The sequence below is a fragment of the Lactuca virosa genome, chromosome 2 (genome assembly GCF_052849685.1).
Source record: "Lactuca virosa cultivar CGN04683 chromosome 2, Lactuca_virosa_CGN04683_v6, whole genome shotgun sequence".
NCBI lineage: Eukaryota > Viridiplantae > Streptophyta > Magnoliopsida > Asterales > Asteraceae > Lactuca > Lactuca virosa.
Window position 1 is genome coordinate 215638784 of NC_136427.1, and position 15004 is coordinate 215653787.

General features: G+C 36.5%; 1 protein-coding gene across 1 annotated transcript; it reads right to left on the minus strand.

Moving 5' to 3' along the window:
* Nucleotides 1-1764: 1764 nt before the first annotated feature.
* LOC145158214 (vicilin-like seed storage protein At4g36700) lies at nt 1765-4879 on the minus strand. The gene is made up of 5 exons (XM_079077141.1): nt 4543-4879; nt 3511-3704; nt 3286-3369; nt 2830-3141; nt 1765-2748 (listed from the first exon to the last, which is right to left on the minus strand). The coding sequence occupies exons 1-5, from the start codon at nt 4877-4879 to the stop codon at nt 2053-2055; spliced, it is 1623 nt and encodes a 540-aa protein (XP_078933267.1). The 3' UTR covers nt 1765-2052.
* Between the last annotated feature and the right edge of the window lie 10125 nt (nt 4880-15004).

Genomic DNA, 15004 nt, shown 5'->3' on the forward strand with positions numbered 1-15004 from the left:
ACTTATTTTTTTTTCAATTTATCCTTTGGATATGCCATTTTCATATGATCATAACTACTTCCTTCTAATTTCACTTTATTTGAATCGTTTTCTTATACTTTCTTTGTCAACTGTCAAACAATCCACACTTTCATTTTATAGAGTTCTTTTCCATTCATTCTAAATCTTTGAGTTATAAAGCTCCAAAGATGATATCTTAAAAATGTGTAAATTTCCATAAGTTTTTCATAAATTTTCTCCTAACATTGTAGGTTCATGTATTGCTCATAAGAGCTCGAATATGGGTGATTTTTTTATCTCTTGATTCCTTTCCATATCTACTAAAACTTTTGTTTAGAAATCTTCTACATATGAGGTCAAAATCTTGATTTATAAGGTCATGAATGATCTAAGACTTAATTTATAACCTATACCTTTTTCTGCAAAAATTCCATTATAGTGCGTAAAAGAGGGCAAAAATTCCATTATAGTGCGCACAAGGGGCCTTTGTGCACTAATTCCATTATAGTGTATACAAGGGCCTTTTCTACAGTAATTCCGTTAAAATGCACACAAGAGGTCTTGCATATACATATCATTAACAAATAAACCTATAAACTCATAATAGCTTATAAAAGGGATGTAATTACAAAATTTTCTTATATTTAAGAAAATACCCTTTGGTTCACAAACATAATGCACACAAATTTTACATTCGCTTCTAAAGCTATCATTTGAACACTTTAACGTATTTATTATTAATTTCTTTTAGTTGTTACGTGTTAGGAGTAATCTAAATTGGTCATAATAGGTTCAAAACCTTTCTAATGTTGTTACCATAATGTAATTTTCTCCCTTGTTTCTCTAGATTTTTACTAGAGAGTTGGTGTTTTGAATGATAATGTTAGTGTATCTTACATAAGTGTGAAACTGTCTCTTATGTCTATGTATATGTTGGAGTCTCTCGTATCTATATAACAAGCTTAGACTCTACCTGTATTTTACATGGTATCAGAGCCGGTGTCTGCACCCCTGTGCCTTAACACATATTTTTCTGATCTCATTGAGCCTCCGTCTCTATGGGAGTGTTAGTATATCGTAGATTAGTGCAACATGGTCCCATATCAGAGTCGATGTCCTGCACCCCGTTGACTTAACACATCCATGTCTACCTCATCAAGCTTCCAGATCTTGGGGGAGTGCCAATGTATCCTGTATCAATGTGACACGGTAATATACGTGTCTATATATGTTAGAGTCTTTCATCTCTTTATAAGGGCTCTATACAATTTTAGACTCAACATATATCACACAGATAATTATTTTTAAGAAAACATACACATACACACATTAACATACATATACTCATAATGATAACTGAAACATGTTTATATTATAAAGGTCGGGTGTGACAATATTAAATGCGAGAATTGGTGTTTGGAAAACTTTTTGTATATTAGATGCCTCGTATTTGATGACACTAAGTTTTATCCAGTCAGTTGTCAAATTGATTTCATCATAAAAAAATTGAAAACAACTAAAAGTTTATTTGTCGTTGTACTTGGGGTTTTAGTAGATTTGCCAAGTATTTCAGAAGATACACCGAGTTTCGCTAAAATTACCACTATTTTAAAAGATACGAGCTTCAAATTCTCATAAAAGAGACACGACGGGAACTCGATCATGATAGTTTCCATGTAACATATCAAATCAAACCCACTTAAAACTAGAGAGTTAAGAAAATGCTATTGAGAATATAAGTTTATATTCAAATTGGTTGCATATTTATTTATTGGTTTTAAGCAAATAAAGAAGTAAAATTGGTCTCTTCAAATCTCACAAACCAAATTCAATACATTCATAACACCTGTCATCTTCTTATTATACATCAACCACATTATGTTTATTCCAGTGCATTAGATCTCTTAACCATAACTTCCACCACCTCTACCACCTTCCCCAACCATAACTTCCACCACCTCTACCACCTTCCCCAACCACTGCTCTTAGCCTAACTGCTACTTCCTAAGTCTCTCCATCACAAGTCCCACATTTCCATCTCTTCCTTCCCCCTTAAAGATATTTTCCCTTCCTTTTATGCCTCTTGCCATCCTTTATCACCACCCCTTCGACCTTCCTTTCCACTTCGACTACTTTTTCCTTCTCCATTCTAGTTCTTTCTCCGTCCATTTTTTCCTCTTGCGACTTTCCACCTCTATCTCTTCCAAATTCCCTTTCCATTCCGACTTCTTCTTCCTTCCTCCTTATAGCTATTTCTCCTTTCCTTTCTGTCTCTTGCTTCCCTTCACCACCACCCCCTCTTCCGCCCTCCCGTTCCCTTCCTTCTTCTTCTTCCATCGCCCTTTCCTCATCCTCCGCACACGAGGTGCAATCTAAGAGTATCGATTCTTTTTTAGCGGACAAAACTTGATCCATTGTCATGTTACTGACATTAAAAGACTTCACCAACACCGTTTTATCTAAGTTTTGGAGAATGGACAACTTTCCAGCTAGATATTGAGGAAAACTATCCTTTGATGTCAACGTGAACCCCATGAAAACAAAAGTATCATTATTGAAGGATATTTGAGCCATTGGATGATATCTTGGCACCACAAACACATCACCTTCTGCAACCTTAAACCTCGAGTTCTTGCATACTTTTTCATTTGTAATGGTAGGGCAAACCACCTGAACCATTCCTTGTCCATGAAGCACAATCGCTATTTCTGCACTTCTTGGGTTCCAGTGTGGTCCTATCATCGATCCCTTTCAACAATACACCATCATGAGAGCCATAAACCAATATAGTAAAATCTTCCGTTCTAAAATAAGTGTTAAAAAACTGACCTTTGTTAGATTCACCATGAACACACTGAAATCAGTGTCTTTCAACACATCCAATTGTTTTTTGGTGACGAATGCACTCCATCCATAACAATTTTCAACATCATGATCCGACTCATGAATATTATATGCCTTCTTTTTGTTTTTGTCCTTTTTATTTTGGATGTTGAAGATGTCATTGTTCTTGGTTCCTAGAAAGGAACTGGTAACCCTAGAACCAACTTCCCCCATGGAGTTATTAACTACAGGCAATCCTTGCACAATCAAAGGTTGTCTTTTTCCTGCTCTTAGTTCTTCCATCAATTCTCCTGGCAACTAGAATTAGACAGTGATTTCATGCTCTTAGTCAAACATTTTTGTTGTCTTTAAAAAGATAGGAACTACATAATTTCGAAGAGAGAGAGAGAGAGAGAGAGAGAGAGAGAGAGAGAGAGAGAGAGAGAGAGAGAGAGAGAGTACATTGAGGGCGGCTTGAAGGACTACGTTGTCAAACCCTAGCACCAAATCATGAACCCCGGCATATACTTCGTCGCCTTGTTTGTTCTGCAACATGTGGAACATATTGCACTTAATGTCAAATTATAAAATGAATAACATAAGATAAGGCTAATATTATGGGATTCAATCGATATATGCTCATGTTGTCATGCATGTACAATTATGTTTATGAGTTGATGCTCATACTTGTAGTAGCTCGTCATCTGAATCAGAAAAAATGGCGTAAATCTGAAGTTCTTGCCCGTCGTTGTCCACTAAGTTGTTTTCAAGGTAAAACACAGTTTCCGGTTGTAGCCTGTAGACGTCTCCGCTCTTCAAATTTACTTGCTGAAGTTTATCGTCATCTTTGTTGACGTCCATCCAACTCAGGCTTCCGCTGCCTGATCATAATTAATATTCAGTACGTTTAAAAAAAATCCTTAATTGGACTTCGGTGTTATCGATCTGGTTAAACTCCAAATGCAATGTTTTCAGTTTCAGTTTTGTGAAATTCCAATATAAGTTCATCCACTCATTTGTCGATGATTACTCCAAAATATGCATACATCTCTTTCATATTACCTTTCACGTAGTGACTTTGGTTAAGCCATCAGAAATAAACCTTATCCTTACCTTTTAGTCTTTTACTATAGCAATAATTGTAGCATCATTTTATAAATAAATAAATAAAATATTAATTAGAATTGGTCAAACATTTCTTTAATAAAGAATAGCTAAACCAAACGTTTCCTATAAATATGTATTAACTCATTACGATTTTTATGTTCATGATACTTACGTCTTACAGCATAGAAATTAATTAGCAGCAACAAAGTATGAATTAATATTTAAACTATTCATTGATATCTATACAAGAACAACGATCTAACATTCACAATAATAAATATATGGGTATCAGTAGTATCAATGTTACACATATATAATAAATTAATCTGTTGACGAAAATATTTTAATTCAACCTAATTAAAATCTAACATCCTTATCATGCATATCTCTAAGATTTCAATACTTTTTGTTCTATCTATGATTTTATTTAAGAACAGAACCTTTTATATAATTTGTGAAAGGCTGAAAGCCCATGTTGATTTTGTAAACTACTCCAAATTGTAAATTTTAAAGTCGTGAATGGCTACAAAATATAACTTGTACAATAAACCTGAAAAAGTTGAGAATATATATGTTGTTGGAAATTTACGTTAACGAGCGCATGCAGGATACCTGAGTTAACATATAAAATCATTTCCGAATAAAGTTGAACAGGAAGTAAGAGAGACTGAGTATCCATGGTGATAAAATGGAGGTGGTAACTCCCATTTCTGCCATCACTGATCTTAACAGCCGATATTTCACCAAACTCCGACGACAACAAAGGCCACCTCTCGTCTTTCCTCACCGTAGGTCCATCAATCACCGGCACCGAACCCCCACTACCACCGCCACCAGCGGCAGCTACAGCTCTTGTTGCATGTGGGAAGTAGAAAATTAGAGGAAGTAGAAAGTAAGTAGAAGTGATCAGTGTAAGGGAAAGTGAAATGGAAAAGGGATTAGCCTTCATTTTTAAATTGTTCTACTTAAATATGTGTCGGGGATAAAGGCATTAAATAGAGTGAGTATAGTGTGACGTGGTATTTGATGCTGGACACGTGGATGGGAGGTGGTGAGTGCCGGGTGCACCGTTGATTGAAACGTTGGTTGCATTCGATTTTTTCATGCAGAGTAAGCAGTAGCTACTGGTTATAGGCAGTTTCCAGGAAATTTCTTCCTCGCTTATGTGAGAAAAATCATCATCGGAATATAATATTTTTTTTTCAGAAAATATATTCGTTAAAAGCCGCAAGTGAATAAGCGATTCTTCATTTTGTCTAAAGGTAAACTCATTTTTTTTCTAACAGATAACCTTTATCATTTTCTTTTTTTAGTTTTGATTCATCCTTTGGCGAGTTTGTCAAAAATAAATGGTATAAAAGGATCAATACCGAAGACGCCCTATATTTATATATCCAGTTATACTGGTTGCTCTCACATATAAAGTCTAATATTTAATACTTCGACCACTTATGCATTAACAACTTACATAACTTTTTTAATGAAAACAACTTATATGCATAAGAAAAGTAGGCTAATATCAAATATCATCTTTAACCTAAAGACATGTTATTTTTTTTATTGGTAAAGTCAATTTTTTTGAAGACTACATCTATAGATCTGGGGATATAACATTGCTATGCATGATCCGTTGTACTTTATTAAGAAGCTCCACCGTATCCGGCGTAAGGAAACCAAACGTATCAAATGCAAATGGTATGAACGCGTGTTGATTTTTCATGCATGGGTTCTCATGTTTGGTGACCTTGCATGTAACAACTTTTAATGCAGTCTGTCCTGCCGTGAAACCCCCGACCCTCAAGCTTACGAGAGGGGATACCCCTGTAAGGTCCACACATGCGTATTTCCCTCCAACCCATCCAAACATCAAAACGTCAGTCGGTCTAAGGGTTGACCTTCCTTCTGTCGGATTAGTCAGGAAATTTACAGGAGTCTTTTTCTTGGCGGAGACCCCGACACGCTTACATATGTCGACCAAAACATCCCTAACCATATCGTGCCTGTATTTGAACCCCGAGAATTCTTTGCAATGAACTGCATGCTCACTGAAAGAGTCCAAACATGCCTTGCGGCACACCGGACAAATCCCATCGGCTGGGAATATTGGAATCATGCATAGCAATGTTATATATTCCCGGATCTATGGATGTAGTTTTCAAAAGAATTGACTTTACCATACCAAAGGGTTTAGCGGCTTAACTTGTTGCCCGTTTGCCTTCTCATTCGTTGTACGATGATAACTAATTTTAAATCAATTGGGCTACTTTTTTATTTTTTTTACACATAATATTTTTTATAATTTATATTATATTGTGAAGCTGATTCGATTCACTATATATAAAATTCTTTGACCTGATCGAAATCTTGTTAAAACAATGGATTGTGAAGCATGTGATCAATCTAAATCTGGTATTAGAAAATATTTATCTGATATACATATGTAAGTATATTCTGATATAAGGGTCAATCAAAAATTTAGAAAAATAAAAATAAACTTATCAAGAAGAAAAAGAACAAATTCATCCAAACATTAGAAATCATTTTTATGGTCAATTTGTAATTATAAGTCTGCTTTATATCATTCAAACATTTAAATGATTAACTAATTGTAGTAATTCATAAAATGGCAATCAAGATCCAACCTGTATTTATATTTCATGTTATAAAGTCTATGTTTTTCATTCTTTAATCATAAAGAAATAATCTTGATCATACAGCACCCTGGTTTTCCATATAAAATCCAAAATGGTTGTCTGTTATATAAAATCAAAAAAATATGGAATGAAGTGTTTCATTTAACTTAAATAGAGCTGAAGAGTTACATACCTGAAATGAAATTGAAGCAACCATCATTTTGTTCAATACAATAACAGTTTGAACGTGACCTACAGTTCCCTAACTTCTTTCTGATTGTGAGTTTCCTATTCTTTGCATTTTACACAACTAAAAAATCAAAAACATTACACAAAGAAGACAAAAGTGAGCAATGTATACACCTATGGTTTGCTTGCAAAAAATTAAAGTATAGTTCATAACCATCAAAACACAATTGAACCAGGGTTCATCAACACAAAATGAAAAAACAAACTTGTTTCAGTAAAATAAAAATGTTTATTCAATGCATTTTACCGGTCAAAAAGATAGCTTTTAACTCATCTGTGCTCGTAGCTTGTTCAAATTTCTCCTTCAACCAAGAAATAACTACAATGGATAACCATAAAAGCAATAAAAAATAAATCATTAACATCACATTGAGCAGGAAACACTAAACTAATATAACCCCAGCTTAACAAATATGTCTAAGAACATAAGGAACAAATAATCAATAGTTTTTATGGGAGTTGGCTAAGAACATAGATGCAAGAAGCAAGACCGAACCCACGAAGAAAAACAAACTAATAAGATAAAAGTGTGAAGATTTTTCTAATAAAACCAGTTAACTGGGGGAACGATATGCGACATAACAAAGAATCGACCATTTTTCTTGAGATTTAAATGGGGATAAAAAACGAAAGAAATGCATTTGAATTAAAGCTTACTTGAGATGGAAAATACATTGACATGTGGATTGGAGATGGTGATCACAAAAACACCATCAGAACCAACCTCAATTTTGACTTCAAGCTCTGTCATATTTGTTGGATTATTCAAAATTTCGAACACTTCTCTGTTCTTCTATTTGCTTTGCTCTGATTTCAATTTGTATATGATGAAAGGGTGGAATCAGAGAGTCTGCAATCAAGTATTTATAAAGGAGAATCTCACATTCTCCCTTCGTCACTCAGGAAAGTTCGTAAAAAAAAAACCCTAAACAAAGAGTCAGTGGTTTTGGGGAGAATAATGGATAACGTGATAGAATTTTAAGACGCATCTCTTCACAGTTACTTTAACAGTTATCTAATACATGATAAGTTTCTTCAATAGGATTGTGGTGAGGGGTTAGAAGAGACGTTAATGGGGGACGGAGAAACTATGTCGGTCATTATAATTGGAGACATGGGAAGCGACCGAGATGTAAATGAAGGTAAATCATACTAAATAAATCCCTAGAATATATGGATGCTGATTGACGCAATTTTAGGCTAAGATTTTGGTTTGTTTTGAATTTGAATGACCAAGACACGTAATATTCGTTTTCTACGATTGTATAGAGGATAGGCGGGAAAATTATTTGTGAGGGCTTAGAAAAGTGCCACGTGGCATTTAATAGGTTTAGAAGAATGACAAGTGGCAATTTTAGGAGTCTTTTATTAGGTAGGTAGATTTTTAAAAATTTTAAAAATACCACCTACACATACGCCCTATGAACTTTCTAGGTTTTACCCTTTTAGTTACTTAACTTTTTAAATGGTTTTATGAGGGAACGAAGTGTGTTGAAACCTAGCAATTTAGTCCCTATTATTTATAATGCCCGGTAACCTTGCCACATCATCCCTATTTGACACATCATCGATGACATGGCAAAATCGTAATTACGTCCAATGACCCAAACGATGTCGTTTTGGAATGTGAAACATAGAGGGCATGTTCGCACTATTCCCCCCTCCGCCGTATAAAAGTAGAAGATTATGGTATAATTCGAAACATGGTTACCCTAACTGCACACTTAACTCCAATCACAATCGCCAAAACCATGCCTTCACAATCATCTCTAAATCACAGTTGGCCACCCAACTACAGTCGACACATGGCTAAGAATGTCTCCAACGGAGTCACCAATGAAGACATGACGATCAATCTGCTCCAAACACAGTTGGAGGTGTCACTTGTGAGGGAAGAGATTGCAAACGACCTTCGTGAACTACAACACAACGTCACTGGAGACTTGGACGCCCTAAACCATGAAGTCGATGATGTTAGGGCAGGTCAACTCGATCTGTCTAACATGGTTGCTGATTTGAAGAAACATTTGTGTTCACTACAAGCATCATATGTCAACATCGTCTTGGGTAAAAAAAAGTGCAACAAAGTCAGATGGGTTGTTGGGGTTTTTGTTGTCGTTGTTGTGGGGGTGTTAACCTACAAGCTCTTAAAATGACTAAAGAACTTTAGGTTACAACATTTCTGTCGTGGGTTTGTATTTTGTTATGATGTGCATATGGTTTATTGTCCTTATTAGTAAGGCATTTTGTTCCTTGTAATTTTGTTTCTGGTGGTAGTAGTTGGTGGTCGTGGTTGGTGTTTTTGTGATCATGTTGTTGTGATGATTAGTTTTTTGATGGTAATCACATGTGATAGTAGTCGTATGTAGTAAGATGTAGGTACAAATCCTGTTTTAACTTGTATAATAGATGTAAATATATAACACAAACCCATGAATTAAATGTTGGTTAAGTTAAAATATTGTTGTTATAGCTCTGAATGTGCATGTGTGATTAAGTAATAACCAGATTTCTTGATGTTCTTCCTGGGACCACATGACAAATTCAAACTTTTTAAACAAACAAAACATGAACCCCAATGTTTCTGTTGGGGACATAGGACAAAATAGAAGAATCTAATACACGATGCATCTTCTTAGGACCACTGCATAGTCGTTGTCTATAACCCAGAAATGGAAAACAATGAAAAAGTTCTTTTTTGTTGTTTTTGTGCCTTCCCACTTGGATAATTGCCAGGAAAACCTGAAATACCCCTAATGGATTAAGTCACATAATATACTGACTGGAATGCCTACAACACCCCTTCAGGGTTACCTGACACAAATGACTAAAATACCCCTAATGGGTTACCCGCTTTAAAAGACTAAAATACCCGATTTGTTTAATTATTTGAAATGACAATAATACCCCTAACGACAAATCCTTTGATTGACTAATATACCCCTACTTTATTAATTACTTGAAATAACATACACCCTATGGATTAATTGCTTCGAATGACTAAACTACCCCTAAACTAACATTACTGCCCTAATTACCTCAAATGACTAAACTACCCGTACCTGTTTAAATATTTGTAATGACTAAAGTACCCCGTACACACTAATATAAATAACATCATACATGATGTAATTATATACACGAATCCAGATATCACATGTTAAGATTAGTATAACATACATGAACATAACAAACATAAATTGCCTTGTTCCCGACCACATTAATAACATTACTTAATCCACATAACAAACACACAATTAAAACTGTAATTAATCCAATTCCATTGGCGATCCAACACTACTACCTTCACCTTCAACCCTTTTAGCAAGCTTTAGTTTAAGAATTCTCTCAAACTTTTTCCTCTTGCTTGGTTGACCTGTACTATACACATGCCCAACAACTTCATTAACCCCGCCCAATTCCTCAGCTTCATTAACCCTCAGCACTCCTCAGATTCGTTTACCCTCACAACTTCCTCAGCTTGTGGCTCAACTACATTACCCATAACAACATCTTCCCCACCCCTTGCATATTCACGACTCTTGTGTTTGCATAATCTTTTGTTTCTTTGTGACATTAGTTTTAGGAGTCCTTGGCACTTGAGTGAAAGTGGTCTTGTTGTATCCTTTCTGTTTGCATATGCCACAAGAAACCTTTTTCCCTGTCTTTGAAACCATGTGTTTTCTAGACCTTTCAGAAGCATCCCTTATTATTTTCATGGTTGGCCTGCCTGACATTCTTCTTTTCAATGGAGGCAATCGAGGTATATAGTCTGTAGAAGGCCACATGTTCATTCCATTCATGCCATTAATGGACTTTTTGTAGGTATTATGGAAGAAGGCTCCCAGGTACAATGGGTCTACATATGGTCCATCAGGTGTGATGTTTAACTACGCTAATGTAGCTACTGCATGAACGCAACCATAATCATTTAATTGCCATAACCTGCAACTGCATTCCTTTTTTGTGACATCAACAATGTACGACTCATCCATTTTCCTTGTTTCAAACTTCATACCCCCACAAGACACAACCTACCAATGCCTACATAATGTAATGCACATATTTAGAGTTGAGAGAGGTAAGGTATGTATGAATAAATAAGTATGCAAACCTTTGGTCAATTTGGAGAATATTTAATTTTGTTCTGATATTTGGAGAAATAGAGTAACGATTCCATCCTTGACCTATAAGTTTCATAGTCACCATCCTTTTCATCACATATATACGAATGTCCTCTAACATGCTGATAATAGGTTTCTTCCTAGCATCCAAAATGACACTATTAAATCTCTCTGAAAAGCTATTCTCAACAGACTCACAAGATGAATTGTGAACTCTGAAAAAATCTGGAGACCAGGTCTTTGGATCTCTATCCATAATATGCATAACGACTTCAGGATTCAATTTTCAATCTCTTTCATGACTATGTTAAAATGTGCTTCCGTTGTTGCCTTGCTTGCTCTCCAATTTTTTTTTCAAACTTGGCTCCACTAAACTTTTTTCTAAAATTGGTATATATATGCCTAGCACACTGCCTATGTTCTGCTGCTGGGAATACTTCTTTGACTGCCTCAACAAACCCTTCATATGTAACAGGAATGAGTGAAGTTAGAAATGTAAATATTTATTATATTATGTTTAATATTTTAGAAACATACCTTGTGTTGATCAGAAATTTAAACCAAACCACTTCCTTCATTCCAACACCGCAAATCTTCTGAAAGATTTTCAATGAACCATTTCCAATTCTCCTTGTTTTCCACATATACAACTGCCCAAGCAATTGGGAATATTCCATTGTTACCATCCCTACCAACAACACAAAACAACTCACTTTGGAAAAAATTTCTCAGGAAACAACCGTCCAAGTTAATGATCCTTCTACACCCTCCCCTCCACCCCTCTTTGACTGCAGCAAAGCATATGCAAATCTTGTTGAAGTAGTTCTTACCATCAGGCATTGCATCCACAAAAAATGTAACAATGGATTCAGTATTTGATCTTTTAATCTCCTCATCGTATGACCATATTCTAGCATAATTTTCTGCAACCGTGCCTTCAGCTAGACTCAATGCATACTTCTTGGCTCTCATACACCGACTCATACTCACAACAATGCCAAAAGTGGTTTTCACCTCCTCTTTAAGTAATCTGACACTCAAATTTTGATTGTTAAAAAAATGTTAGGTAAAGTGGGTACCTATCCATTTATAAGTGACAATTGATTCGAATTTGAAATTCTTTGCACAATTATGGTCACTAATAAGAGACTTGATTAAGAAAGACTTATCATCACTGATCCATGAACCCCAAACCCTAAATGTACATTTTCCATCACAACATTTGGCTAGCAACCGTCTACTATCATTTTTCACAAAACATAATCGATAACCATTTGCAAAAACATATTTATAGAGCATGTGTTTCAATTGTTTAGGACTGTAACACCTGTTTCGAGTATTGATTGGAAATTGCTTTTGTGGGGTGTTTGTGCATGGACTCGGCGAGTTGGGAGTCCAACTCGTCGAGTAGGGTCGTGATATCATAGACGCGGGTTGGGACTGACTCGACGAGTCGGAGGGTCGACTCGGCGAGTCCGAGCTGTTTAAAGAAAACCCTAGTTTCGGGGTTTTCCCTATATATAAACGTCATTATCCGCCCTAGTAGCCTCCTTTGGCACCATATTATCCCAGAGAAGGTCGTTTGCGGCCGAGAACTCCCTTGAGTGAGAGTGAGAGCTTGGTTTAGCAAGATTGGAGGGTTGAAGAAGAGATCTAGAAGAAGGAACAAGAGGGGAAGCAGTAGATCCGGCATCTACACAGCATTGGGCATCATTTTAAGGTAAAAAGTCGTTACCTTGCTCTATAGATTCTTAGATCTCTCGTCTTTCTAGTTCATGTCCATTTTTGGGCAAATGAAGTCCAGTTTTAGATCTGGACGTATCATTGGGATATAGTTTCAGATCTGGACCTTTTTAGGTCCCCAAAGTCATAAAGTTGCTCCCTTGATGTAGTTTGACCCTTCCCATGCACACAAACCTTGTTGAGAGCATAGTATTGACCTTCTAGCATTATGAGGCCTTGCATGCACGTAAAGTTTGCAACTTTACGTGGTATATGTGATAGAGAAGGTTGGATTTGAAGTTTAGGACTCCAGATTCCACTGTGAAGGATCGGAAACAAAATGCAATAAAGGAACTCGTCGAGTCGCCTAGTGACTCGGCGAGTCGGGTTTACGGCTAAGGGTTTGCGGCCGAGGGTGTACGACCAAAGGTTTATGGCCAAGGGTTCTCGGTCAAGAGTGTACGGTTGGGAGTTTACGGCCGTAAAAATCAAGGAACTCGACGAGTCTCTCGGGTGACTCGACGAGTTGACGAGTTAAGCAAGGAACCCGACGAGTGGCTAATTGCACTCGACGAGTCAAGGTCAATCTGGACTGTTGACCTTAACTATAGACATAGACTTTGACCAGAATTGACCTGAGGGTATTTATGGGATTGTGTTAAGCTAATCACCTGATGATTATGGGCAGTTGAGAAGGAGTAGCGTGTGGGATATGTCTGATTTCAGCTTATCAGTTCAACAGTCGAGAGGTGAGTCTTCTCACCGTACCCATGGGTCTAAGGCACCAAGGCCGGCCCATTATGTGATTATGTTATATGTGTTGGTCATTATGTGATTCGATATGATATGTGATTTGTCATGATATGTGATTGTGTGTTTTTGCATGGAAGACCCCGGGGGGAGCCCGTGGCATTGGATATAAGACCATGTGGGGTAGCCCATGGCATTCTTAGTTAAAGACCATGTGGGGGAGCCCATGGCATTGGATGTAAGACCATGTGGGGTAGCCCATGGCAGTCCTAGGTAAAGACCATGTGGGGTAGCCCATGGCATTCTTACAGGTTTTATGTATGCATGGCTTATGTGATATGTGTGTAGCTTTAATTAGCTAGTTTTATGATAACTGGTATACTTGCTATGTAGAGGTGTGTGATATGTATGTATGCATGATATGCGGTAGAGATAGCCTTTATGGCTGATGGTAGAGACAACCTTTATGGCTGATGGTAGAGATAGCCTTGTGGCTGATGGTAGAGACAACCTTTATGGCTGATGGTAGAGATAGCCCTTGTGGCTAATGGTAGAGATAGCTTTTACTGCTAATACGATATGTGTTATGTGGATTGTGTGTGTGGGGTATGCTCTGGGGGACTCAATAAGCTTTGTTCTTACGGTTTACAGTTTTGGTTTCAGGTTTCATCGATTTGGAAATGAAGGGCCCGGATTGATCGAAGTGCACACACCTATGATTACGCAATGAATGATTTTGGGACGAACTCTGATAAATGTTTTACTTAATGAGGATTTGACATGTTTGGAATAAATGGTATCAATGTTTTAGCTTTAATAAAAATGAAATATTTACCTCTGATTTTTGGGTCGTTACAAGTTGGTATCAGAGCCTTGGTTTGAGGGATTCGGACATACTTTCGGGTGAGTCTGAACTCAAACTGAGGATCTGTAAAGTTTTCAAAAGAAAAATGTTTTAATTAAAGAATTTCTAAGACAAGAAAGGGTGTGGTGAACGTAATGCAATAAGTAAATAATTTCCCCAGAATACGCACATTTGTTATCTGTTATGATCTGATTTATGAATCTGAGAATCGCATGCTAGTTAGTGTTGGGTTTTGAGCATTCTAACAGTTCCTAAGTGTACATGCAACCCTATTAAACCTTGGATCTATGTTTGTCTAAGATACATGCAAAATATTATTTTCCAAGGTTTATAACCTATCTAGCATGGCATGGGGTACTTTTAACCATAAAAGAACTAGATGAATTACATACCTTTTGTTGATTGTTGATTCCTTGGAGTTTGAGAGCCAAGCACCAATAATGTGAATGCCTCAAATGGAAATCACAAATCACCACAAACTTGGAAAAAATGTATGAGAGAGTATACTAACTCTTGATTTTGGCCACCACACTTACACACACATTAGGGTGTTTTTCATGCAACATAAGCTTGTTTATATAGTGTACATGGTTAGGGTGAAACCCTAATAACCCATGTCTTTTCCTCTTCCAAGGATCCATGGGTAAAAGCTCCATGGATAATCCATGGACTTCCATATAAGCTTAGCCCATTCCCAAATGAGTGTTAGCCCACACCATATAAATATAATA